At 36.1% G+C, this 25639-nt stretch overlaps 15 protein-coding genes across 15 annotated transcripts; 10 read left to right on the forward strand and 5 right to left on the reverse strand.

Moving 5' to 3' along the window:
* Positions 1-73: 73 nt before the first annotated feature.
* Positions 74-1200, forward strand: RO3G_08946 (uncharacterized protein; the record flags this gene model as incomplete). Its single annotated transcript, XM_067663531.1, has 5 exons — positions 74-85; positions 190-629; positions 804-872; positions 921-1055; positions 1110-1200. 5 exons carry the CDS (start codon positions 74-76, stop codon positions 1198-1200), a joined length of 747 nt encoding a protein of 248 aa, XP_067519632.1.
* An 884-nt stretch (positions 1201-2084) lies between these two features.
* On the forward strand, positions 2085-2384 carry RO3G_08947 (uncharacterized protein; the record flags this gene model as incomplete). The annotated part of the gene is made up of 3 exons (XM_067663532.1): positions 2085-2142; positions 2203-2226; positions 2314-2384. 3 exons carry the CDS (start codon positions 2085-2087, stop codon positions 2382-2384), a joined length of 153 nt encoding a protein of 50 aa, XP_067519633.1.
* A 1430-nt stretch (positions 2385-3814) lies between these two features.
* RO3G_08948 (agmatinase) lies at positions 3815-4865 on the forward strand (the record flags this gene model as incomplete). Its single annotated transcript, XM_067663533.1, has 2 exons — positions 3815-3997; positions 4044-4865. The coding sequence occupies 2 exons, from the start codon at positions 3815-3817 to the stop codon at positions 4863-4865; spliced, it is 1005 nt and encodes a 334-aa protein (XP_067519634.1).
* A 235-nt stretch (positions 4866-5100) lies between these two features.
* RO3G_08949 (uncharacterized protein) lies at positions 5101-5559 on the forward strand (the record flags this gene model as incomplete). The annotated part of the gene is made up of 1 exon (XM_067663534.1): positions 5101-5559. One exon carries the CDS (start codon positions 5101-5103, stop codon positions 5557-5559), a length of 459 nt encoding a protein of 152 aa, XP_067519635.1.
* Positions 5560-6808: 1249 nt separating this feature from the next.
* RO3G_08950 (uncharacterized protein) lies at positions 6809-8409 on the forward strand (the record flags this gene model as incomplete). The annotated part of the gene is made up of 6 exons (XM_067663535.1): positions 6809-6888; positions 6961-7294; positions 7357-7759; positions 7812-7916; positions 7963-8024; positions 8086-8409. The coding sequence occupies 6 exons, from the start codon at positions 6809-6811 to the stop codon at positions 8407-8409; spliced, it is 1308 nt and encodes a 435-aa protein (XP_067519636.1).
* Positions 8410-11320: 2911 nt separating this feature from the next.
* Positions 11321-12317, reverse strand: RO3G_08951 (prohibitin-2; the record flags this gene model as incomplete). Its single annotated transcript, XM_067663536.1, has 3 exons — positions 11321-11895; positions 11963-12124; positions 12176-12317. The coding sequence occupies 3 exons, from the start codon at positions 12315-12317 to the stop codon at positions 11321-11323; spliced, it is 879 nt and encodes a 292-aa protein (XP_067519637.1).
* A 1304-nt stretch (positions 12318-13621) lies between these two features.
* On the reverse strand, positions 13622-14267 carry RO3G_08952 (uncharacterized protein; the record flags this gene model as incomplete). The annotated part of the gene is made up of 2 exons (XM_067663537.1): positions 13622-13638; positions 13811-14267. The coding sequence occupies 2 exons, from the start codon at positions 14265-14267 to the stop codon at positions 13622-13624; spliced, it is 474 nt and encodes a 157-aa protein (XP_067519638.1).
* A 441-nt stretch (positions 14268-14708) lies between these two features.
* Positions 14709-15214, forward strand: RO3G_08953 (uncharacterized protein; the record flags this gene model as incomplete). Its single annotated transcript, XM_067663538.1, has 2 exons — positions 14709-14892; positions 14940-15214. 2 exons carry the CDS (start codon positions 14709-14711, stop codon positions 15212-15214), a joined length of 459 nt encoding a protein of 152 aa, XP_067519639.1.
* Positions 15215-17422: 2208 nt separating this feature from the next.
* Positions 17423-17776, reverse strand: RO3G_08954 (uncharacterized protein; the record flags this gene model as incomplete). Its single annotated transcript, XM_067663539.1, has 1 exon — positions 17423-17776. One exon carries the CDS (start codon positions 17774-17776, stop codon positions 17423-17425), a length of 354 nt encoding a protein of 117 aa, XP_067519640.1.
* A 142-nt stretch (positions 17777-17918) lies between these two features.
* RO3G_08955 (uncharacterized protein) lies at positions 17919-18467 on the forward strand (the record flags this gene model as incomplete). Its single annotated transcript, XM_067663540.1, has 2 exons — positions 17919-17978; positions 18075-18467. The coding sequence occupies 2 exons, from the start codon at positions 17919-17921 to the stop codon at positions 18465-18467; spliced, it is 453 nt and encodes a 150-aa protein (XP_067519641.1).
* A 272-nt stretch (positions 18468-18739) lies between these two features.
* RO3G_08956 (uncharacterized protein) lies at positions 18740-19395 on the forward strand (the record flags this gene model as incomplete). The annotated part of the gene is made up of 4 exons (XM_067663541.1): positions 18740-18794; positions 18845-18985; positions 19043-19137; positions 19222-19395. The coding sequence occupies 4 exons, from the start codon at positions 18740-18742 to the stop codon at positions 19393-19395; spliced, it is 465 nt and encodes a 154-aa protein (XP_067519642.1).
* Positions 19396-19897: 502 nt separating this feature from the next.
* Positions 19898-20732, reverse strand: RO3G_08957 (uncharacterized protein; the record flags this gene model as incomplete). The annotated part of the gene is made up of 4 exons (XM_067663542.1): positions 19898-20052; positions 20099-20261; positions 20304-20473; positions 20612-20732. 4 exons carry the CDS (start codon positions 20730-20732, stop codon positions 19898-19900), a joined length of 609 nt encoding a protein of 202 aa, XP_067519643.1.
* A 1770-nt stretch (positions 20733-22502) lies between these two features.
* RO3G_08958 (uncharacterized protein) lies at positions 22503-22934 on the forward strand (the record flags this gene model as incomplete). The annotated part of the gene is made up of 1 exon (XM_067663543.1): positions 22503-22934. One exon carries the CDS (start codon positions 22503-22505, stop codon positions 22932-22934), a length of 432 nt encoding a protein of 143 aa, XP_067519644.1.
* A 693-nt stretch (positions 22935-23627) lies between these two features.
* RO3G_08959 (uncharacterized protein) lies at positions 23628-23867 on the reverse strand (the record flags this gene model as incomplete). The annotated part of the gene is made up of 1 exon (XM_067663544.1): positions 23628-23867. The coding sequence occupies one exon, from the start codon at positions 23865-23867 to the stop codon at positions 23628-23630; it is 240 nt and encodes a 79-aa protein (XP_067519645.1).
* A 726-nt stretch (positions 23868-24593) lies between these two features.
* Positions 24594-25458, forward strand: RO3G_08960 (uncharacterized protein; the record flags this gene model as incomplete). The annotated part of the gene is made up of 4 exons (XM_067663545.1): positions 24594-24706; positions 24842-24888; positions 25012-25277; positions 25327-25458. The coding sequence occupies 4 exons, from the start codon at positions 24594-24596 to the stop codon at positions 25456-25458; spliced, it is 558 nt and encodes a 185-aa protein (XP_067519646.1).
* Positions 25459-25639: the final 181 nt, after the last annotated feature.

The following is a 25639-nucleotide window of genomic DNA, read 5'->3' on the forward strand; positions in this document are numbered from 1 at the left end:
TATAAAAAAGGAAAAGTGAGAGTGAGAGGTAGAAATCTAATAATTTATTATAGCAAAGTATACAAAGCACGAAATGGTAAAACAGGTAAACTGATGGGCATTAAAGCGAATTCGCATGAAAACAGAAAAAAGATGGGGTAAAAAGTCAATAGAAAAGGATAATTGACACAGGACTGACACTAATTATAGTTTCCTATTACAGCAGTAAGAGAAATCAAATTGTTACAAAAGTTGAAGCATGAGAAGATTGTTGAATTACAACAAATCATGGTATCTAGAGGGAGTGTATATATGGTGTTGGAATACATGGATCACGATTTATCTGGTATCTTGGGACATCCTAATTTTACCTTTCAGCCTTCTCATGCCAAATCACTCGTCAAGCAAATGTTGGAAGGTTTGGCCTATCTTCATCATATGGGCATTCTTCATCGAGATATTAAAGGATCCAACCTGTTGATCAACAATAAAGGTGAACTCAAGATTGCAGATTTTGGGTTGGCTAGAGTTTTTGAAAAGAGCCAAGCACAAGATTATACGAATAGGGTAATTACATTATGGTATAGACCACCAGAGTTATTGCTAGGAGCAACAGCTTATGGGCCTGCTGTGGATATTTGGAGTGTTGGGTAAAGTTAAAAATTGTATTGGTATAGTGGTACTAAGCATATCTTTAGTTGTATTATGCTAGAATTTTTCACTGGAAAAGCAATATTTAATGGAACAGACGAAATATCACAATTAGGCTCGATATATAAAGTGATGGGAACACCTACTGTAGATACATGGCCCACTTTTACTAGTTTGCCCTGGTACGAATTAGTACGTCCAACAGAAGTGTATGCTTCACGGTTTAAAGAATTATATGGATCGTAAGTATTGGGTTGGTGTAGTATAGAATCGATACCAATTTTTAATAGGTTGTTATCACCCGGAGCGTTAGAGCTTTCAGAAGCATTACTGTCTATGGATCCACAAAAGAGACCAACAGCAGCAGAAGCTTTAGAATTTGCTTATTTTAAAACTGAATTACCAGAGCCTGTGATGCCAGCAAAGTAATCAAGGAAAAAAAAAGCACATATTTATTTGTTTTAAACTCTTTTGTATAGTTTATTAGATGTTCAAGGTGATTGGCATGATTTTGAATCCAAGCAACGTAAACGTCAAAAAGCCTTAAACAGCAGCAATAAATTAAAATAAAATATTACACTTTACCTCTGATGTCTTCTTTGTCAGGTAATAGATAAAAGATCATCTCGACAAATTAACATAAATACTGCATAAAAAAATTTTAGAAAAACTTCTGAATAAATGGAAATTTGAGCATTTGAAAATAAGAAAAACATAAAAGTTCGATTGGAAATGCAAATAATAAAATCATGAGAAATATCCCTTCAAGTTAAGAAATCTTGATTGGTAAACAGCTAGATATAGCAAAGTTATATTTACCTTGAAAAAAAAAAGGGGGGGGCACTTTCATTTTAATCATATAAATCCTAAACCATCCAAAAGATGGAGATCTGGGTTCTTGAAATGTATAAAACCATATTCTTTTTGCATGGCAAAGGCTGTCGATACAGTTTACCCAAATTTGTCGCATGTTAGTTCATTGAAAAACTACAAATGCTTACAAAATCTTCTATTCTACAGTTTTTGACGAACTCAGCCATAAACTACAAATAATCATAGTTTTTTAATTACGTCCGTAAATATTAGTCTTTTTTTATGTGTTAGTTGATTTCGTTCATCACAAGTATATTTGACAAGTAATTACATATTGGTTCCTAACCATTCAATGTGCAATCTTTACCTGTTCATTCTATACAGATCATCTTAATTTAATCATACATATAATCTATCATATTCTGATAAAATCACTCATTCATTAACTATATAAAAGGACATCATCTTTTAACTATAGTAAAGGACAGTATTATATACTTTTTTTTACCAGTCAATACTTCTGCTTAAACACAAGTTTATATCGAATTTCTTTTGAACAATAAGCAAATGTGGCAGAAATATACGGTTCAAACGTGATATAGACTAAGTAGTATCATTCATCAAACCGTTTCGAAAAAACAATGCTTCCCCTAGTGACCTTATGTTGGGTACAGGACGGCATACTCCTAATGTTGGCAAGTAATTTGATTTTTTTTTAAAAAGAAAATCTTTAAGTCTATATTTCAATATTGTTTGTAGGTGGTTTGAGTATGATAACTATTGGTATAGAAGTTGCTGATGCTGCTTATGATAGGGCCAATATTACTTGAGGATTCAAGACATCCTGCATGACTAGCACTAAATTAATAGATAGCTTAGATTCCTGGGCTAATCGTAAAAATGTCATCTTGAAGCTTACTGTGTGTGAAGGTACTGCTTAGGTTATTGAATATTATTGTGAAGGTATATAAAACCTGCCATGTACTGATACGGCCATTATTTGTAACGCAGATGCTAAAGTTGGTGCCATAATCTCCGTCTTGCTTTACACAAGCAACCGAAGTGCATATTTGAGATCCACTGAAAGATACCATATAGCTGAAATTAACCTATAAGAAGTCGAACCCCCATATCAACATTCCATAATATCTAATTTGGATAGCTCATTTGGTTGGGACAAAATCCAATGGATATAATATTACAATTGATGCTAAGTATACAATAAGTCAAGATGAAATTGGCTGGAAATGCACTACGCCTCATTAAAAGTATAAACAGCGTATAATAATCAAGGCAAGCAGGAAACAAAGTTGATAGATTTTGTATTTACTTTTGCTTTGAATATAATCCTAAAGGGGACTCCTTGATCATCATTATTATATAATATCTTGAAGCTTCAAAGAATAAGAAATTATGGTATATAATCTTCTTCAGATCCCTCTTTTTGATCCGCCTTAGCAGTCTTCATAATTTAGTTCATTCCTAATCTCAATTTCACTGTACAGCCTTTATCGAGACACCAAGGCAACCAGAATGGAAATAAAGGGAGCAAGGCACCTTGATCTTTGCAATATTTACTTTCATAACCAATTCAAGTTAATTTAAGCATGTACGAGATAATCAAACTTATTCAGAGTCATTAATCGGAATTATATATCAATTGAATTAGCTAATTTCCCAGTTATCAGTCGGTATTAGTAAAGAAATGCACTTATGAATAGTTCAGATCTCTCTCTCTCTTTTTTTTTTAATTCAATACATTTGCACTCAAGATTATAGTGAAATTAAGCAAATCCCATTTCTTACTTTTATAAACAAAATTGTCAATTTTTTTTTTCATACTACAATCATCTGTAACGTTTGCTGGTTCTGTATCACATTCTTGTATATTTCATCTCTACAGTTATACCTTTAATCATAATCAAGTGTTTTGCATAATAAATCACCAAGCATTCTTGCAATGTACAAATATAAAAAATAGTACATAATTATGACTATAAATAAAATGATAACTTTCTTTTTCTTTTGCCTTTTTTTCACTTGATAACAAAAATTGATAGAGTCGTAACACATACAGTATTCAAGATAATATCTAAGAGATATTAGCAACGGAGAAAAGAAGAGCCGTAATTTTGATATTTGACAAATCCATTGAACATTTTAAGAAATTGTGAGAAAAATGGAGAAAAAAAAAGAACAAAAGTCAAAACTATTCTCTTAGTTTCTATCTTTTTATTATTAAAAAATGTTGTGGAATTTAGCATTACTATTACTTGTTAGTGGAAACTTAGCGCATAGTCATTTTGATCAAGTGCCTCTAAACTCGCAAGATATCTTTCCATCAAGACCTATCCTTGAAAAAGATAGTTACATGCCTTCCTTTGCTGGTATTTCTACGTTTGCACATTTACCTTATCTTCAATGTTGGGATGAAAGTGCAGTGGAAGATTATGATATTGCTGTCGTTGGGGCACCTTACGACATTGGCGTCACTTTTAGAACAGGCGCTAGATTTGGACCATCAGGTATTCGAGAAGGATCAAAGCGAATCAAGGTAAACAAAATGAGTTAAAATGACGACACTAGTGGAAAAAAAAAAGCTAAACGAGATAAAGGGATACAATAACGAACTAGATGTTCATCCTTTTCAATCATGGGCTAAAGTAGTTGATTGCGGTGATATTCCATTTGAACCCTTTGATAGTGAACATGCCATGGCTCAAATTGAATCTCACACCAAATATATCTTGTCTCGACCCTTCTCTGGACGTACAACGATTCCACGACTAGTGACCTTGGGTGGTGACCACACGATTTTGTTACCAGTCTTGAGAGCCATGAGAGAATCGCACGGTCGGCCGATATCTGTGATTCATTTCGATTCGCACCTAGATACATGGGCGCCTGAAATTTACAATGTTAAGGCCAAACAGAGCAAATACAACCATGGCAACCCTTTGTATCACGCTGCCAAGGAAGGATTGACAGCCAATGGGACGTCGATGCACGTTGGTATCCGTTCAACATTGTACGACAAGGATGATATGGCAAGAGATCAAGCGCTAGGATTCCAAGTGATTAAAGCAAATGATATCTTTACGTTGGGTTTGAGCGGTATCGTGAATCGAATGAGACAGATTCTGGGAGAAGATAAGCATACGCCCGTCTATCTTTCCATTGATATCGATGTCATCGATCCATCCATGGCACCCGCTACAGGGACACCAGAGGCAGGAGGTCTCTTGTCAAGAGAGTTAAAATATATTTTGCGTGGTTTGGATGGCTATAACATTATAGGATTGGATGTGGTGGAAGTTGCACCAGCATACGATACACAGGCACAATTGACGACGTTTTTGGCAGCTGACTTGATATATGAGGTCATGTCTATGATGGTCAATTATGGCTCAGAAGAGAAATAAAGTATTTATTTTAGAAAGCTCAGAACCTTCCCTCCCCCTACATTAGTTTCAAATAAGGTACATTTGTCAATGTAACAAAAGAGAAAATAAACAAATCTGAGAATTAAGCGCCTTAATATATTTTTAACAACTTGCATTGAAGGAAGGTCTAGAAATTTAAGAATAAGCTGTCAATATAAACAAACAAAAGTATATAAAGTTACATAATATCTTTATACTTTCTTTTTCTTTCACCATGCGTTTACTCTTTCTAAATAATCATCACTCGAATGAAAAAATCAAAAAATCACTGAAAAAGACACTAGTCAACCTAATATCAAGGAATACAACCACCAATCACACAGTCAAGTTAACTTCAACCAAAGTCATTACAGTAAAGCCCAGAAAGCCTGTCATACCCTCTTCTCCACCACCAAAAACTATAACTAAAGACATCATTTCATCAAAACCAATTATTCATGAGCAAACACATTGGAAGGAATCTAGCACACCAAAAGAATGTTTCAATTCACAATGTCCTACTGCTTTTACAACACATGAATACATTCGAAGTACAAGATCAAACCCAAATCAACTCAGATTAATAGCTGCTGCAAATGGATCTCGTACACCTGTCGCGTTTTGTAGAGTCATAAAAAAGAGAAGTGATGAATTTGTGTGGGGTAAACAGAGTCAATTGAGAAACGAATTATAATATGTATATGCTTCTTTTATGTTTTTGTATAATTGTGTATTTAAATTAACGATTTTTAATATTATTATGTTACTTTCTTTTATTCTTTCTTTTTTAATATAGTTGTCAATAAAATATACCATGTTCTTTTCTACTTACTCTATGCTCTGTAAGCTTCAGATTATTGATCAAAATTAACACTCTGTGTATCAAATGCCATAAGTTTGTGGTTTCATATATCATTGCTCTCTTTATATTCTAAAAAGGATATTCTCCCCCCCCCGCTTTTTTTTTCTTATTTGTTTATTGGCAAGCCCCTTTCATTGGCTGACCATTTTGTAATAAAAGGATTTCGATTTCTTGTAATTCTATTAGAGTAAAGAGAATGTTTCATGTCAAGATCATCATTAATAATTATTTAGGTTATGAAATTACTATTAATCGTTTTTTTTTAAAAAAAAGAACTGACTAGTATCATTTGTCTATCGAAGCACATCAAAATAGCAAGTTACTATAAAGAGCTAGCTTCAACCACTCAAATGACAAGCAATAAAAAGCTTCTTTGGTGTCAAGAATCATCCTCAATGAAGACCATTCGATTTATTGTTTGGTTCGGCCAAGTAAACTATATTGGTAAATTGTCCTGTGGGTTAATTTATTAATCATTAATGTGACAATTAAGGATACCTAAGATGTTGAAAAAAGTGTATCACTGAGAAATAGCAATCAATGAATTACCTGTACAATAGACATATGTATAATGAATATGTTATGACTTTCAAAATCAACATTCGATCAATAGACAATGAAAAGATAAAGTAGCCTGTTTGCAATGAAGGAGAAGCACATATGTTAGGATATTTCCCACTGAAATGATGAAAATAAAGTACTTTCCCTGGTATAGATGAGCTATCAATCACAAAAAAGAAGCATCTTGTATATTAGAAAGGTCTCTTGAAAAGTATGTATAAAGTGGTCTCTACAAAAGTATTAGATTAAAGAGGTAGACTTATACTTTGTGTAGATGCAAATGCTTCTATGATATTTCTCAGTAGAAATTTCATTTAATTCTTTTTTCTAAAGCAGTATATCATGTTAATATGGCATCATTCTTTATCTATACCATTATCATTTTCTGTTGACAACAGTAAGTTTGTAAAAAAAAAAAAGTAACACAATTTCAATCCATTGTTTATTCGGTCCTTTAAATGCTTTTGATACGTCACACCTCTACAATATTTTTTTTTTCTTGTTCTTCTTTTACACTACAATGATATCCGGCATTGCTCAAAAGAGACCTTATGCCACTATTGCAGCTGAAGAAAGTGAACCACCCAAGGATCGAGCACCGTAATGACATTTAGAAAGGGGAAGGAATTACAACGTGTTTTTACGCTTTTTTTTTTTTTTTTTTATTTATAGTGAACCCATGTCTCCTCAAGACAAACGTCTTGTTACAGGAATATTCAAAAAATTATGGAATTGTCCTTTTGCAACTCCCTTTCTTCAACCTGTAGATCCTGTTTATTTTAACATTCCAGACTACTTTGACATCATTAAACATCCCATGGATTTGAGCACAATTCAAAAAAAGCTGGACGATTATCACTCTAAGGAAGAATTCATTGCAGATGTTGAATTAATGCTAAATAATTGTTATTTGTACAATAATCCAACGGATCCAGTTTGTGACACAGCAAGAGAATTTGAAAAGATGTTTAAAAAACAGTTAATTAAACTAAGAGCTACTCCACCTGTAAAGTTTGTTTTGCTTTATAAGTTTACATAGACTCAATAGATCCTCTAAAATATATTTAGGCAGAGAAAAAGACACCGGAAGAACGAATTGATATGTCTGAAGAAGAACGTAAGCATATTGGATCAGTTATTAAGGAATTCAAGAAACCAAAACATGCTCATTTAACATGGCCGTTTGAAAGGCCTGTGGATGCAGCGGCTTGGGGTGCAGCAGATTACTATGATATTATTAAACAGCCTATGGATATGGCGACAATCGAAGAAAAATGGAAGCAATCAAAATATGCGAACGAAGATGAATTTTACAATGATTATAAGCTTATATTTGAAAATTGTTACAAGTACAATCCACCTCATCATGAAGTTCATCTACTCGGAAAGAAATTTGAAGCTGCCTTTGACAAGTATTGGAATAAGATTCATGGAGGATCAAATCCGGTGAAAAAACCGCATGTAGAACAAAGTAAGTATGTTTGCAAAGATATTGAATGTACATATTTGACCTTAGAATATAGGTGTGAACATCACTCCGCCTTCCATTAAGAATGAAGCGCCAATTAATCATGATACAAATACAGTTAATAATAATACTTCGCAAACGAACAGTTCAACAGCAAATGGTAAATACATGTTCCTATTGGATAACAGAAAACTTATTGTATGTAGACGGACGCAATGTCTTGAGAATCAAATTAAATATAAAAAAACCTGCAGCAGAGGAAGCAAAGGTATTTTTTTTAAAAAAAAATTCAGTGCAATATTTACATTTTATGTACTTCATTTATTTAGCCTCCTCCATCAAAGCCTGTTGTAAAAATACCTGGATTAGCGCTTTCAAAGGATCCACCACCTTCATCAACACCTAAATTAGCCCTTGATCATCAACCTCCTCCACTTCAATTAGAAAAAAAGGAGCAACGACCACCTATTGTGTTACAAAATCAAGATAAATGGCTTGCACAAGCAAAACAGCGAGCCTTTGAACAGCAACAATCTAATAAAGTAAATGATGCAAGGCCTTTGTCTGAATCGCCCAAGACGCCAGTGTTTGATATTGGTGAGCTGTATAACAAGATTAATGATGAAAAGAAAGCAAGACAGCAGCAGGTATAATCACAATCAAAAATTGCTTTATCTGTACTGACATATTTGAAAGCTGCGTGAAGAGAGAGAAAGGCGTGAGAGAGAAGAACGGGTGAGAAGAGAAAGAGAAAGGAAGAGATATGAAGAACAGATGGCGAAACGCAGAGAATTTCGTGAAAAAATGATGAAAAAAAGGGAAAAGGATAGCAGTCAAAGAATTCAAGCACTGGTACAAAAAAACAGATAATCAAGCGAATTTATGAATTCATGATTATTGTATATAGAATAAGCGAGTAGTTGATATAAGTGCACAAAAGATGTCTTCACATACATTTGAATTAAATGTGCTATGTAAAGATCTCGATTGGAGAGAATTGAACAGTTGGCAGAGAGAGACTGTGGATTATCGGCATATACCTGTACCTGCCTTTGTGCGTCGATCACATATCAACTTGCAAGAACTTCGATCTAAATTACTAAGTAAAAGTGTTCGATTAAAAAATGCAAGTAAACAAGCTCAAAGCACAGAGCAGATAACCAATCAAGATTCCGACATGGAAGTAGAATAATAAACGTATACAATGGCTTTTTAAAATAATGAGGAGGTGCAGTATTATTTGCCTCCTTTTGAATCCATCATTGTTGATCAACTTTTCCCTTTTTTTCGTGCTTTTCTCTTTTTATAATGTTAATATTATTACTAATATCAGTTGTTTATTGTGCAACTGTTACTCCTAATTATCAATCATGTAAAGAAGAGAAAATGGGAAATAAATGCAATAGTAACGACTTTTATATTTTAATTAGCCTGTGTGTTGGTACAGGATAGCATTTACTGCTATTCAGGTGGTTATGTAGCCATCGGAAGTATTTGGCATCACAGCACAGTAGATGAATTTCATTTTTTGGATTTAACACAAACACTCCCAGTAAATACAGATCAATGGAGTTGTGTACCATCCCAAGCCAATTACCAAACAGAACCCTCGATGGGTAGTAGTATAGCATTGATATCTAATACCAGCTTTGTGCTAGACGGAGGTTATAGTGGGGGTAATATGATCACGAATGTGACAAAAACGTATGATAAACAAAATAACCAGTGGAAGACAATCCCAAGTAGATGTGATTCTGAAGCAAACATGTAAAAGATACATACAATATAAAAAAAAGAAAGTGTTGCTTACAAGCATGGAAAATAGATATTCGGGAACAGCGGTGAGTGTACCAAAACAAGGTCTGGTATATTATTGGGGAGGACTATAGTAAGTGATGATAGTAAGAGAAAGCAAAGAATTAACACCGGTTAGTGATAATTACACAGGAGATCCTGTTATGAATACCACCATTTTAAACATTCAACTCATGGTAAAATAAATTCTTTTTTTTTGTTTTGCTCTGCTTTTGTGTGTACTCATCAACAAATAAAGACTTGGTCAGTAAATTCAGCTGCACTGCCACCTAATGCATTCTCAAGGAATGGTCATACAGCCACACTCGATACGGACGGCATAAACATTGTTTACATTGGCGGTATGATAGGGTCACCAGGGCAAGGTAACATTTCATCCATGAAGGATGTCTTATTTTACAATACTTTGGATGGTAGTTGGGCATTAAATCAAGTCAATACCTCACTTAATATCTCCGATCGGTACCATCATACTGCTACTGCATGTAAGTTCCCCATGAAATTCTTATAGCATCTTATTCTAATTGAACGATGCATGCAAGTACCTTTTTCTAGCAAAATTTTGATATATGGTGGTGCCATGCGATTCTCAAGGCGTAAGTAAAAAATATCACTAAACAAACCATCCGTCCTTACTTTTACACTGTATATAGGAGCTGCTGTCGCTGTACCAGATTATTTATATTTGTTTGATACAAAATCATTAGAATATTCAAAGATACAAGATCAAGGCTTATATTTCAGTGGTGGACCGAGATATGGGCATGAAGGTGACAATAACAAAGAATGCTTCTATGTGAACTATAACGAATGTTATTAGCTATACTTTACAAAAATACCTTAATTGTTCTTTTTGGTGTAAATCAAAAAGGAATTCTTACAAACGATGTCCGTTTTTTATCGCTTAATAATAATTACACTTGGATGGATTCATTCAACTCGACAGACGAAAAACTAACAACACCAGCCATCATTGGTCTTTCAATTGGTTTATTTTTTGCCATGATTCTCATTGTATCTGTTGTGGTAAGGCAAAAAGAAACAAAATTTAAAGACAAGAAAAATAATTCTGTTGTTAGGTATTTGTGTACAAAAAAAGAAGAAGTAAAAGACGGAATTCACTTCATCTCAGTAAGGATTTACCTACACTTTATCAAGAATATACATGCACACCCAACAATCAAAATGATTCGGTTACACTGCATGAAAAGCCGGATGAAGCAACGCATGAATCCATCATTGCTCAGTCACCCTCAGCTACAGACAATGCAACCATTACGATCATCAAGCCATTTACTACTGTATCTTAATTATTTTTTATGTGTGAATACAATATCTGTTTTGAAAAGCATTTCTTTTTGAATAATCATAAAATGATCGTAAATGTTGTAAAACAACTTATTTGAATAATAATAAATAAGCAAGAAAGTACCTTACTCCTTCCTGGTACGAGTTGAACGACTCATAAAGATACAAACGATACCTGGCTTGTCTCAATGCTATCAACACACGTACACCAGGATCTGGTTTGTTTGCATGTTATCCACGCCAATCTGCATTTGCCAATTCTCAAACCAAAGTTCTACTATAGCTTACTCTATGTTTATGTGTTATGTTCAATAAATGTAGATGAATGCGATATCTCATTCTAAATACACAAACAAATAAAAAACTATATAAAAAGAAAACTTCTATTTTTATTATGTGCTATATCCTCGCTCTCCTTTTTTCTTCTTCTCGTCTACTTTTTTAAGCTTGCTTGGGTGTGTTGATGTTCAATAATAAAGTGTCAGAGTCGAGCATGACCTTGTTTCCAGATCTTGAAATCACACCGGCAACTTCACGAGCGGCTTCAATACGCTTCAATTCAAGGAATCCAGGCTTATTCTTGATGGCCTCACCGATCAATTCAGCAGACTTGGCCTCACCTTGAGCACGGACAATGATCGATTGCTTCTCTTGACGAGCACGGTCGACAATGAAGGCAGCACGTTGAGCGTCTTGTTGAGCGATTTGCTTGGCTTCGACTGCACTTTCGAACACGGGTGAGAATCCAACGTGGGTGATAGAGACATCGTCAAGGATGATGTTGAATCGAAGAGCACGACGAACAAGGTTTTCACGGACAAGACGTGAGACACGTTCACGTTGGGTAATCAATTGAGAGGCAGTGAATTGGGCAACAACGGATTTAAGAACTTCGTTGACAATCGAAGGCAAGATACGTTCGTCATAGTCTTGACCCAATGTACGGTAGACTGTGGCAAGTTGATCAACACGAGGCTTTGAAAGTACACGACAGGTGATGTTGACCATTTGCAAATCTATCAAACACGTCCTATTTAATTCTCTCTCTCTCTTATTTTTTTTTTCCTTGTCCTCTAGCGTTACCTTTGGTACCAGTCAAGGAAGCAACGTTACGAGGCTTTGCACGGACATCGTAAACGACGGGGGTTTCAAACCAAGGAATCATAATGTGGGTTCCTTCACCATAAACGGTATCTTGAACACCAAAAAGACGGGTGTACTTGATAGCACGGTGACCACCATCGACTATAGGAAACAAATCAGTTTTTATTCAAGGGTCCCTGAATTCCTCTTTACCGTTGAAAAGAGAAGCATTCACACCATAACCAACACCACCAAGAACGGCAAGGGCACCGACGGCGCCACCAATGCCTTTACCGGATCCCTTGGGGAACATGCCTCCTAATCTTTGAGCTGCTTGCTTTGCTTGCTGTGCCATAATTTATAAAAGTTCAAGAAAAAAAGAAAAAATTTTCTGTCACAGAGGGAAGGAAGGGGGTGGAGGGTCAAAATTCGGGTCAGCCAACCAGATTTTTTTTTTATCTCGACAATTTAGAACCCAAAAGTGACAGTGTGACCTACAGTTAACGGATTGCTCATAGCTTATGAAATCCAGTGTAAATCACAAGCAAAAATCAGAGATAGAACAAGTTGCTATGCTCAATCTAGCTTATCGTGCAAGCATGTTTATAAAGAGACTTTATTTTACAAGCATTCTGTTTTAAGCAGCACATTATTCATTTTTCGACAGTGTTCTTCAGGATATCTGAGCATCTAATAAATAGTGGATTTTTCATCATAGATCAGAGGCAGGAAGTTATAGAACTATTAGGAAGAAATTAACTTTTCATCAAACAAAAATTAAAAATGATTAGAGTAAACTCAAGTAAGAGATTGGTTGACTTGTGATCATCAATCTTTGTAAAATTGCATTTTATATTGCTTTGCAAACTTTGAGACTGAAAATCTTGGAATTGGGATACAGAGCTTTGATAATAAAAGACACTGGAGAAATTTTGCTTGGCATTGTCTATTGATAAAAGATAATAATAATGTTTCAGTCCATCAACAATTCATTAAATTATTCAAAGTTTTTAAATTGAATAGTATTTTGCGAATCATTTTCAAAGGCCAAATATTCAGACTTTCATCCAGACTATAATGTTGGATTTATTGAGAAAAATACACCAAGTCAAAAGAAGAAGAAAAAAGGGTAATAATGCCTGTTTCTCCCTGAATGTACATTACGTATGACAGCATGGCATAGTGAGCCCTTTAATCTTGATGAAGATATTCGCCTCTTACAGGCACATGCCTTTATTCGGATACAACTCTATTGACTATGTAGTCTTCATGAATGCCTGATAAATAACCTTAATCTATAAACGATCCAGTTGTACTATATATTTGTATAAAATTAATCCATCCTTTTACATCATTTCGATCTCGCTTTTTATAAGCATTGCTTGCATTGTTGCTGTGTATGAGCCGAATAAAAAAAAAAAAAAAAAAAAAAGATCTTTGGGATTAAGGCAAAACAATAAAAACTGCAGAATATTGTTATTATTGAAAAGAGAAAAGATACAGTTTGTTTACACCAAGAAAATCTGCTTTAAGGCTAAGCATATTGTGGTTTTTTATTCGAGTAAATCAGATCATGTCATCGTTACGGCTCAAGATGGATATTTTGGATCAGGCAAAGGTTTCCAATGCTTCTCTCAGTTTCTTTCTTCCAAGAGTATACTATAAGAAAACACCCACTAATACAGAATCTTTAAAGCAAACCGAATGAATCATTCAAGACAAAAGCCATTTCCTCCATTAAAAAACTGTCGCCATGTCTCTGGTTGAAGCAATCAAGGAACATACAGCCTCCTCATCGTTTTTATTGTTATTTGAATACAACATTTTTCACCTCATCTACTTTATTACTATGAAGCATAAAAGAAGGTGTGATCCATCGACCACACGAACACTGATCTCCAGACCAGTTGTAGGATCCAATCTTGCACTGGCATTTTGGACAGTCGATACGTCCCTGAAGATCCTCAACAAAGCCCTCCAGCCACTGCATGGGTTCAATAAAATGAGAAGAACAGGTATTGTTTTTGGCAGCCAAGGAAGCAAGCAGAGGATTGAGCGCCTTGTTGGTTTCCACAGGTTCTGAGGTTGTTGTGGTTGCTGTGGTAGCGTTGATGTCCGCATTACGTTTATGGTAAGAAAATGACATTTGTCCTTTTCCAGGTTCGTGGTCAATCACGTTTTCACCTCCAACAAGTAAACGTCGACATTTACGACATCGAAGTGCTTTAAGTGGTTTTTTGCTGTTATTATTTGAACCTGAATATTCTGGATCAGGTGCGAATGATACTTGTTCGTATTCTGACATTTACAAGTAAAAAAAAAAAAAAAAAATTTACAAAAAAAATTTCGCATAAAATTCATCCCAGTTGTATTAAAATACTTTTCCTCCTTTTACTTTTTTCTAAATATAGCTACTTTTTATCAACTTGTAAAGAAGCTTTTTTTTTTTTCATGATCCAAAATCCATTATAAGAAAGTCAATTGCATCGTACGGAAGCGAAAAGAGTGCAAGAGAATATGTAAGGGATCTAATGATGAAACACTATGTGACAAATCACATTGTTATGCCACACTTGTAAAATTGTAACACATTTTTAAATTTTATTTTATTTTTTTTCTTTCCTCTTTTTTTATTAAAATACAATGGTAATCATCTATTTTTGATGTTTTAAAGCTCTTTTTTTAACTCTTGTTCTATCAGATTCCAATGATGCCCAGACAGACAACTGATGATGACAATAGACCTATGGGTTTGAAATTAGCTCGAACCAACTTTTTCAATTTTCAAAAGAAAGAACCTTTAAAATCCTCACCTGTTAAAGAAGACGATAGACAATCTGTTCGATCATCCGCTTCACCTACATTACCTGCTCGATCTCCTTTCCGCATTCGAGATTCTCAAGCATCTGCACGCAAAAGCTCTCAGCAAGGTACTACCTATTTTTTATGAAAGAAAGAGTTTTCTTATGTATTATAGCTAAAGTAGAAGAGCCCAATATTTATCATTCTTCTTTATCTTCTTCTACTTCTTCTATCACCACATTAGACGACGATCTTTCTCAAGAACTTGAGAATATGTGGAAAATAAGGTCACCCACAAAGCATGTCAAGTCAGAGGTTCATCAACAAGATTTATTTTTACAGTTACTTGTCTCTCAAGCCATGATTGACGCTCGCGAATATAAAGTGATGTCATTTGAAGAAATTGAACATTTAAAAGAGGTACGAATCGATGAGCCCATCTTTTTATGACTTGCTCATGTTCCACACAGCGTCGCGACAAATTGAAGATCAAAGTAAGAAATTCGGCCTCCAAACTGGAATTGGACAAAAAGATTCAAGAGACATCCCACTCACTCTCCCAACTCGCATCCAACCGACAATCGGTGCTCTTGACTCGAGACGAAGCCCAGGAGGCGGATAGGAAGGTAGAGGAGCTGACGAGACAACTCAAAGAGCTCAAGACAGAAGAGATCCAGACACAATACAGGATACTGGAACACACCGCGGGCGTGCTCTGTCATGGCCTGGAGCAGCTCGAAAAGCGATCCAGCACATCACCGCAGATGCGATCCGATCTGGAAGACATCACACACACGCTGCTGTCCATCCTCAAGAAACACAATGTGCATCACAGCACGACCACTGATACCCTGGGTTTATTAGCCAGCCTTGAACAGCACCTGAGGCAGCCGCCCTCCAGGCCTCCACCAGGCCCGTCCGAGGACCCAGAGGCCGAGGTGGCTCGGCTGAGAGCGCTGGTGGCCAGCATGGAGACCCAGCTCAAGCAGATCCAGGCACAAGCCGCGGGATTCGAAAGACAGGAAGAGGCCCTCAAGGACGAGATCGGACGATGCCGTGAGGAGGTGCTCATGCTCCGAAACGCACCGTCGGACGATCGAGGAGAGACACAACCAGCGGCCTTGCTGGACAAGACCGATCTGGAGTACGAAAGGATGAGGCAGGAGCATGACAAGCTGCTGTCGACCTGCCGCGACCTCGAGTGGCTCGTGAAGGATAAGTCGAGGGCACTCGAGGCGCGTGAGGCCCACATCAGCCAGTTGGAGGCCGAGCTTCAGCAGCGGATCCGTCCCGGTCCCGAGATTTATGAACGGGAGGCCGCCTGGATCGAACAAAGTGCAGCGATGGAGGCCAACTTTGAAGGCATACTGAAAGAATTCGATCGACTGACGGGGACCGCGATGGAGTTTGAAAATGATAGGGCCAATTATGAAAGACGGATCGAGCTCCTGACAAGGGAGGTCAAGCAGCTGGAAGGCCGTCTGTTGGAAGAAAGAGCAAAGAATGTGCGTCTGGGGAAAACAAAGGACAATACGACGACTGCCTCACTGCGTAAAGAATTCAAAAAGATGATCAGTGATATCCAAATCGAACATCAACGTGCATTAGAAACAGAAGCACAGGAAAAGAAAAAGCTGGAAAAACAATTAAAAGATTTGAAGCATGAGAGAGAAATGTCTAGATATGAACGTATCAATAAAGGTGTACAAACCCCTCTTTTCATTCCTTAATTTTATTTAGCGGCGTTTACATCAACACTCTATTCGTACTTGCTCTTTCCTCAAGTGCATCCCAAGATAAAGTCCATTCTCTTTTCACTTTTTGCCAAGTGGTTGGATCAAAAAACACATAGACACCACGATCCAGCCCATTGGAAGATGTCCTTCGAAAGTTCTGTACAGGTCGGCCGTTCTCGTCTGTTTCTTTTGTTAACCACAACCCCAGTTCTTTATGATAACGCCAATTACGCACATATCTATGATATTCTTTAGTCAATAGGGATAAGAATGACGTTCTGCTTACAATTCTTGTGCTGCTGCCTCCTGGGCGATATCTTTTGGCATACAATAAAAGACGTAAAATAAGATTTCATCCGAAAAGGTTCTCATGCGTTGATGCGCAGGTGGTGTTGCTTGCACTTGACGATAGCATGCAGGTAAATAATAACCTGGTTCGATATTAAGTCCTGGTAAAGTCTGTGTATCTGACCAAGGAGATATGAATGTTGAATAAATTGAACTAGAGAGTCGTTAGCTACAAGACAGACGCGTTCAATCTTATTTACTCTGCTGTGTTCAAGTCTAAACCGAGTGTAGTTAAATCGCTGCCGAGTGCCAACATGCTACGATCAGGATCCGTCATTCGAATCACACCCAAAAGCCCTAGTAATCCATAGGGATCTGTTGGCTTCCCATTACTCATTGATGATTCCTCTTGTTTCCTTGCCTGAGGCTTTTTTTTTTAAGGAAAAAAAAAAAAAAAAAAAAAAAAAAAAAAAAAAAAAAAAAAGAAAACGTGAGTCTTTTCTATTGTCAACAACAAAATAACATTGTACCCAAGTATCTGATAATTCACTTTTTTCTGGAAATGATTTTCCACCTTTTTTTTTAAAAAAAAAAAAAAAAAGGGATGAGTAAGTCATAATCTCCCTTTTATCTATTATTTACCTTGTTGTTCCCTTAAATTAGCATAGTCTAACCATTGTTCTGGTTTTCCAGATTCTCTACCTATCGAACTATCAAAAGGTGATTGAGCACTGCGTAATGCTGGAAACTCATCCATTGAAAAAGATCTCGGTGCTGCAAGATTTCGTTGATCTGTTTGAATATTTCTAAATGAGCCCAACTTGCTAAAGTCGTCCATGTCTTGAATATTGCCAGCTGTAGAAGCATAACTTGCAAGTCGATTAGGAAGTCTATTATTCATGGAAGGTGGTGGTGTTCCAAGCACAGGAAACTCATTCAAGTCTGCTGCTGGTGTTGTTGCTGTAGTAGTAGTATTAGGACGAAACATGTAAAAAGATATAGATGATGTATATATATAAAAAAAAAAAAGTCGTATATAAAAAATTCTTAATTCTCTTCATATATTAGGATGACGTGCGTAGTCGGCTATTGAAACTTTTTTTTTTTTTCTTTTTCTGTTATTGTTGATCATGACAGCTGTGCATCATGGTGTCTATCTCTTTAGACATGTTCAAACAAACCAAGTTTTGGTCAGTTTGAAGCAGAATATGAAGGTTTCTGAAAAAAAAATTGTCATCCACTAATATTGATCTTGTTTGCAACACTAGAATAAAACTTTAAATCAGCTAGGAACGACCCACAGACCAGTTCGATTAAGAAAAGATTTATGGCGTCCGTTGGTTGCCTTGACCGGCTTTGACACACCCCAATCAGCACAGGCTCTTTCGGATGCTCTACTTGAACGATCTCAGACATGTCAAAAAGAATTAAAGGTCAGTGCTGATCATGTAGCAAAACCCAGACGATTGAGAGCAGTGGATGAGATGAACATGGTCGAAAGCTCCGTTCTTTCACTGCGTGATGCTCTCGAAAGTGTCGGTACCAGGAGACAACAAGGAAAATTATTGGCACTTTGGGAACAACCTCAGTGGATGGAATTAAAGGGAGAAAAGGAATGGCCTTCATTTCTGGAACATGGACAATTGGAATTAAGAAATAATAGATTTGTAAAGGAATAGGCGTTAATGTAAATTTAATAAACAGAATGATTTTAATCTCTATTTTATTCTAAAACAGAGCGAGAGAGAGAAAAGATGATGGGATCAGCAACCACCTCTCCTCTTTCTGCCCAAGAATTCAATAAAAAAAAAAAAAAAAAAAAAGAAAGTGATAGGAACAAGAATAATTAACCGAGAGGATGGTATTATTATTAATTTTTTACTAATGTTTTGTCATCTGGTAAAGATAAAAATATCCGATGCTTCATTTATTTATTTTTTTTTAAAAAAAAATGCTGTCAGTTCATCGTACGATGCGAACACCTGTATTTTATATTTCTCACGGAGGTAATTTTATTGAGAGATATTCCCTCTTATTGAATTGTGTGTGTGTCTAGGACCCAATTTATTAGAGGATGTAGAAAAGCCAGGGACATTTTATAGTTGGTTTGGAAATTATGTGAAAGAGATACTCAAACCAAAGGCGATTGTGATCATCAGTGCCCATTGGCAAGGAGAAGGAAAATGTGGGGTGAAAGGTAAGGTGAGATTGGGAGGAAAGGAAGATGGTTGATGATTTTTTTTTTTTTTTCTAGTGGAGACTTCTGAAAAACCAAAATTAATTTATGATTTTTATGGTTTTCCTAAAAGATATTATGAACACACTTGGGATCATCAGGGATCTCCAGAGGTGGCAAGTCGTGTGATTGAGCTATTGAACAAGGCAAGAGGATAGCAATCCATGGAGAGAAGCTTGGACTGATTGAATTGATAGGCTGGATTTGAAGCAAGAGGAGAAAAGAATGGTAATGATCATGGGGTCTGGGTTCCTTTGAAACGTGCGATGGAATCTAATCGTGATATTCCGATCGTTGAGGTATCCACATTGGGTCATGAAAACATGGCGATGCATACAAAAGTAGGTGAAGCATTGGAGCCTCTGAGGTAAGATCAAGTGGGGGATGAAGGAGGATGGGTTACTCATGCGACGCAGAGATGAAGGTGTGCTTATCGTTGGCAGCGGAAGTGCTGTTCACAACCTGAGAGAGTTATGGACGACGGCCAATAAACCATCGCCCAAGTTTGTGCTTGATTTTGATAGAGAATTAGATACGGTGGCCTGTCAGTTAACTGTAAGTGACCAGGGATCGAGATGGGCTTTACTGATTCATGAATAGGGCGAAGAACGTAAGAAGAAGGCAAATGAACTAAATCAACATTCTGATTTCAGAAGATGTCATCCTACAGCAGAGGTAAATAGTGAATGGGATGTACCCTGACTAACATGAACAGCACCTTGTTCCTTTTCATGTTGCAGTAGGAGCAGCGGGTGATGATGAAGGAAAGAAATTGCTGACTGATTATTTTGGTACACTGAGTGGATCATGTTATGGATTTGGTTTACCAAAAGATACTCAATTGCCAACATATAAATAAAGATAATAAACTTTTTATTCAGTTAAAGCAGCCACTCTATGATTAGCATTTGTCCAGTCAAGACCATATCTTGTTTCAGGAGCGATATAATTGATTAATTTATCCAACACACTTTCTGTTGTTTCACAGGTAACAAAGATATTCACATTCTTTTCTGGTATGAATTGTTCTATAGAAATTGTTTATAAATCTCACTGTGAGGCATCTCAAATTACCTTTAGCAGCCAATTGAATCCACTGAATATAAAGATCAAAGAAATTCTTGGTGTTGAGTAAAATGATAGGCTTTGAATGAATATTGAGTTGTGACCAAGTGATCATTTCCAACATTTCTTCCATGGTACCAAATCCACCAGGGAGTACAATAAAGGCATCACTCTGTTCTGATTAGCTTCATTTCTTTATTAAAGCATTCATTACCTCATCTGCCATACGCTTTTTACGGCTGTGCATATCAGGCACAATGATCGTCTCACATAGCTGTTTACTGCCATGTTTAAATAATGGTTCAGGCACTACACTCAGTGCTTGACCTCCATTATCAAGTACAGCCTTGGCCGTGGCTCCCATCAGACCTACCGATCCACCGCCTAAAGATGCACAGTGAACAAGAGAACTAGATAAAAAAACAGAAACTTACCATAGACAAGTTTAATGCCATTCTCTGCCAAAAGTTTCCCAAGCTCTATTGATCATCAGAACCCATTCCTTTCCTCCCTCACACTTACTCGTCGCTTCTTCAGCATAAAGAGGACTTGTGCCCATGGATGAAGCACAAAAGACACAAGCTGACTTGATAGCAGTAGGCTTGGCAGAAGGTTTATTTAATTTTGGAAGTGTATTGTTCATGGTGAAAGAGAAAAAAAAAAAAAAAAAGAAAAATAAAAAAAGAAAAAAAAAAGGATTTATAACTGAGTTTTTCTTTTTTTTTTTTCTTTTTTTGAGTTGATGGATGAGAATCAAAAGGAGGATTTATCTCAGTTTCTCTATAGCCGCAGCAAGATGGAAGAGTCATAGTGAGTTCAAGATGCTCCATGTATTTATAGTGTGACACCTGAATAAAAACCTTTTATATAAAAAAAAAAGTATTTATAGTGCGACTATAAAAAGCGATACTCAACAATTGATTATAAGAACAATAAAGATATAAAAATGGAAGCATCAGTCTAAGAGATATAAAGTGGCGAGTGAGTGAATGTTATAGTGAATCAAAAAAGGAATCTTTGCTGATCCTTTTGATCTACCAAATTTTATGTTGGAAAGGAGAGTGTTATAATAAAAGGGCTGAGAGTTAAATAGGTATCTCTAATGAAATTTCCATAGTTCAAATAGAGCAATAGTGATGATGGCAGTAGAAGATGTTTCTTTATAGATTGTGTTGAATCAAAGCAAAGAAAAGTCGAGAGAATACATAAAGTCAATAATGGAATCAATGTGAGTTGGCCAAAGAGACTCTTGGATCAATTTGTCCCAAAAGACAGTCGAACCTTTGCTTTTTTTTTTTTTCACAAAATGTCTCCGCAAAAAAAAAAAAAAAAAAAAAAATTGAAGGGAAAAATAAATCCGAAGAAAACGATTTGATTGGAGTTCACTGATACGAAAAAGGACACTCTTATTGGTACAGGATGATTTCAACAGGACTCTACAGAATAGTGTGTTCGATACGCATAAAGATGCAATCATAAAATACGATTTTATATTGAACTGCTCTTTCTTTCCTTACATCAAAACCCACAGATGGATTGAATCAGCACAAGACATGATCAGTACTGTCTTTGGAAATTCTCTTTTGCTTGGTGTCACATTCTTGTGATGAATTGAATCGTCTCTTTATTCATCGCAATCAATAAGACTTCTGCTGTCTATTGAAAGTCAAAAGGATGCTATAAAGAAACAGAGTCATGATCTAGTCCAGTGAGTTTGATTGAATGTATCACTGATAAAATAAGGGCAGATCGCTTGAAAAGCAATAAAAACAGATAGCTCACATCTCATTCATCTGACAGTATTACAGCAAGCGAGTGAGAAAAAAAAAGGTGTGAATCTAGTAAAAGAGCATCTATTGTCATTTTTATTTGTCTGAGGGGTATGAATGAATATTTTCTGTTTAGTCTAAAATATGGAAAAATGACATTTTTGAATTGATGAGGAATTATAAAGGACTGAGATGAATTAGTTTAGGTGGGATTCATCTGTGGCTCGATAAGAGACGTGTTGGTCGGTCAGTGTGAATGGAAAGAGATGAAGGATGAGACAAGTAGACTTTGCTTTCAAAGTAAATCATTTATTAAGAAGCACGGTTAAATGAAAGCGAGAGAGTTGAGTAAATTGATAAAGATAGTTTGCATCGGTTGTCACCAGCAGTAAAGGAATCATTGGATTCAATAAGGCTGTTTTACATTCTTTTTATTACAGAATAAATAAAATGTACTTTTATTTTTGTCTACGGAATCCATCCTACTTTCGCCTTTTTCCCCCCTTTTTCCCCTTTTTCCTTTTTTATTTTATTTTTTTTGGGAAAAAAAAAAAGAAATTGAATCGGCGAAAAGGATCATTGACGTAGGAATAAAAACAGAATAAGTTGGAATCATGCATTGAATCCTTTTCTTTCTGTTTAAAATGAATACAAAACAAAGTCATCACTCAACATTATTTTCATTTCGTAAAAGCATAGATAGTTCGCTAAAGATTACATCACCCAACTCCTTTAAACAAAGAGTATCCTCTCTGCTGACTTCACCCGTGATGACAAGTTTCAAAGGATTAAGAAGAAAGAGCAAGACGTTAGAGAAAGAAGAGGCGATGAGTGAAGGAGATGAAGATCGATTGGAACCAATACACGTCTTACCGACACCACCCACGACACCTTCTATGATGTCATTTGAAAAAGAAGTGAAATATGATTTAGCTTATCGAGTTCATGAAATATTAGGATCGGCTGTAGAAGAAGTAGATGAAGAAATAGATGATGATTGGGAACAAAGAAGAAATAGGCTACAACAGAGCCTTTTGTATCAAAAGTCTTTCACGATCACCTTTGAATCACAATAACAACTAGACCCCTTTTTGTTTCGTGTCACCCCATCTTTTTCGGAAATCAGTGCGTACAGAGGATCCACATGAACCTTGGAAGTCAGTCGGAATAGAAACAGAATGCGGTAAAGATGAGATGAAAGAGGATGAAGGTACGAGGAACAGATGAATTTCTCAAAATAAAAAGCCCTTTTGGTTAAAGAACCAACCAGTCGGAAAGAGAACAAGTGGCTCTTTTTTTTATTTTTATTTTTTATTTTTTATTTTTTATTTTTTATTTTTTATTTTTTATTTTTTATTTTTTATTTTTTTTTTTGGGGGGCAGAGAAAGGGATGCTTGAATAGCATTTGGGATGTGTCTTTAAAAGTACACAAAAAGAGTTGATGACATGTTATATCATGAATGAGTTGATTCGCTCTAAAGAGTACGAAATTAGGATAAATCCTTCACATCCTTTTCCTCTCTGTTCTCGTTATGTTTAGTAAACAATTCACTTTGGATGAAAACAAACAGTTGGATCCCCCCCCCTTCTTGGTGAAACACATGTCAGGGAAATAATATACAGTTTCCTACTGAGTCTGTGGAAAGAAGGATTAAAGTCAACATGTCCGCCATGCGTTTCAAGTACTAAATGATTCTGTGATTTTATTACAAAAGATGAAAACATAGACACACATAATAATATATACACAACAGACAGCTCCCATTTATCACCCTTGCCTATTTGACCATTCTCTTTCAATCTCTTCATCTGCTTGCTCTAAAGTACATCCCAAGATTTGTTTGACTTGACTTGCCAGATTCAACTTTGGCTTTTGAAAAGAAGGTGAGATAATTAAGATACTGGAAGGGATTTGCCAAAATTGATGTTCTTCTGATGCGATATCTTCTTCATCGGTTGAATAAGTAGAAGGATGATGTGGTGGTAATAAAGGTGGTAATGAATCCATGCTTTATATAAAAATGCTTTTTTATTGTCTTTTATACTTTTTTTTTTAATTTTCTATTTTTAACTTCACGTCATTTTCAGTCCAAAGTAGGCCTCTTTTGTCTACACTAAATTAGGACATGTGGCTGTTACATGAAAGAGATGAATAAAATGGGACCTCCTTGTCTGCTTTCGTTTGTTGATGCAACCTATTCTGGATTCAGTGGCTCGGAATCAACATGAGAGTGACCATTTCCGCTTTTGTCAATCGCTTTCTCTTCTTTGCCATATGATTTCCCCCCCCCCACTTTTTCTCTCTTCAGCAATTCTTTCTCTACTTCAATCAGGCTCTCTCTCTTTCTTTCTTTTTTTTTTCTTTCTTTTTTTTCGCCATGCAGATTTTATCCCACGCCTGTTTCGTGCCTTGCGTACTCGACACGTTGGGTCTTTTTGACTCAAAGATAATCTGGGACTCGAAAAATGCTGAGCTGCTGTGGCATACCACAAATTCCGGATTATCCTTTGCTGGAAACCAACGGCTGACATGAGCCTAAAGAAAAAGTCCCACTGGACGTATGTTTCTGTATTTATAAATCATTGTTATTAAAAAAAAAGGGAGGGGGGCCTATTGATTTCTCTATGAGCGAAAACTGAGTTGTTGTTCAAGAGGTTTAGACCAAAAGTGTGCCTGTGAAGATGGTTTGGAAAGTCACTTTTAAATGAACTGAAACTGACATTGAATTATTTTATGACACTTTATACTTTTTTTGGTTGCTTGTTATTTGCCTATGGACCCATCCTGTCCATCTTTCTGTTGTCCATTGCACCCAATGCACAATATGTCTTGTTGACCGTGTCAAGGTAAAAAATAATGGAGAAAAATGATGATAAAAACTAAGTTGTAAACAGTGCCTTCTTTTGTCTTATTGCTTTATTGATATCAAGTGTCATTTGGTATTTCAGCAAGACCAACAATTACATTAGCATTATTTATAGTATTGCCATTCAAGAAATATGCAGATGGGGATTTTACTTGATGACACGTAAAGCAGAAAATGGACTCAACAGTATATCAGCCAATCCAAATTCACCTTTAAACAAACACGTATTTTCATTTGGTAGGGCATACACTCTTTGACAATGTTTGTTCTGAAATGATAGAGTAGTCTTTGGATATGGATATGCATTAACGAATGCTTCGGTTGGTTATATCTCATTACTCGTCGAATCCATTGGACCAGGTGTGATGATGTGTCCCAGTTGCCCTCAGGCATCACTTTATTTTATTTATGCCATCACGACCACTTTATTTTCACTATTGCACATAGGCTGGATGATGATTGCCTGTGAAGGATACAGTGAGCTACCTCAGAAGAAGGGCTATCTCAAGATCATCTGGGTCATCTTGAGTCATTATGGCGCTTCCTTTGCAGTAAGTGAACCGAATAACAAAAGAGGATTTGATTCATTCCTTTGTATAGACAACATTGAATTCATCCACATCTGTCAACTATGGCTGTATCGCCTCCATTTTTATCTGCCTGTTCATCATCCTCGTCTCTTTATCCATCATCATCCATTCACTCAAATCAAAATTCAAACTTTTGCATTAACCCTCCCAATAAACCTTGAATGAACAAGATCCATTCACCACTGTGATACAATGACCCTCTCCCTATCAATCCATGTCGTCCTCATTTTTTTTTTCATCAACCACGGTTCAAGGGGGGGCGGGAGGGGCAAATCGTGATGGTATTTATGAGGAATCTGTGCATTTTCAGTTTCTAGTTAAAA

This window comes from Rhizopus delemar, genomic scaffold, assembly GCF_000149305.1.
Source record: "Rhizopus delemar RA 99-880 supercont3.6 genomic scaffold, whole genome shotgun sequence".
Taxonomy (NCBI): Eukaryota; Fungi; Mucoromycota; class Mucoromycetes; order Mucorales; family Rhizopodaceae; genus Rhizopus; species Rhizopus delemar.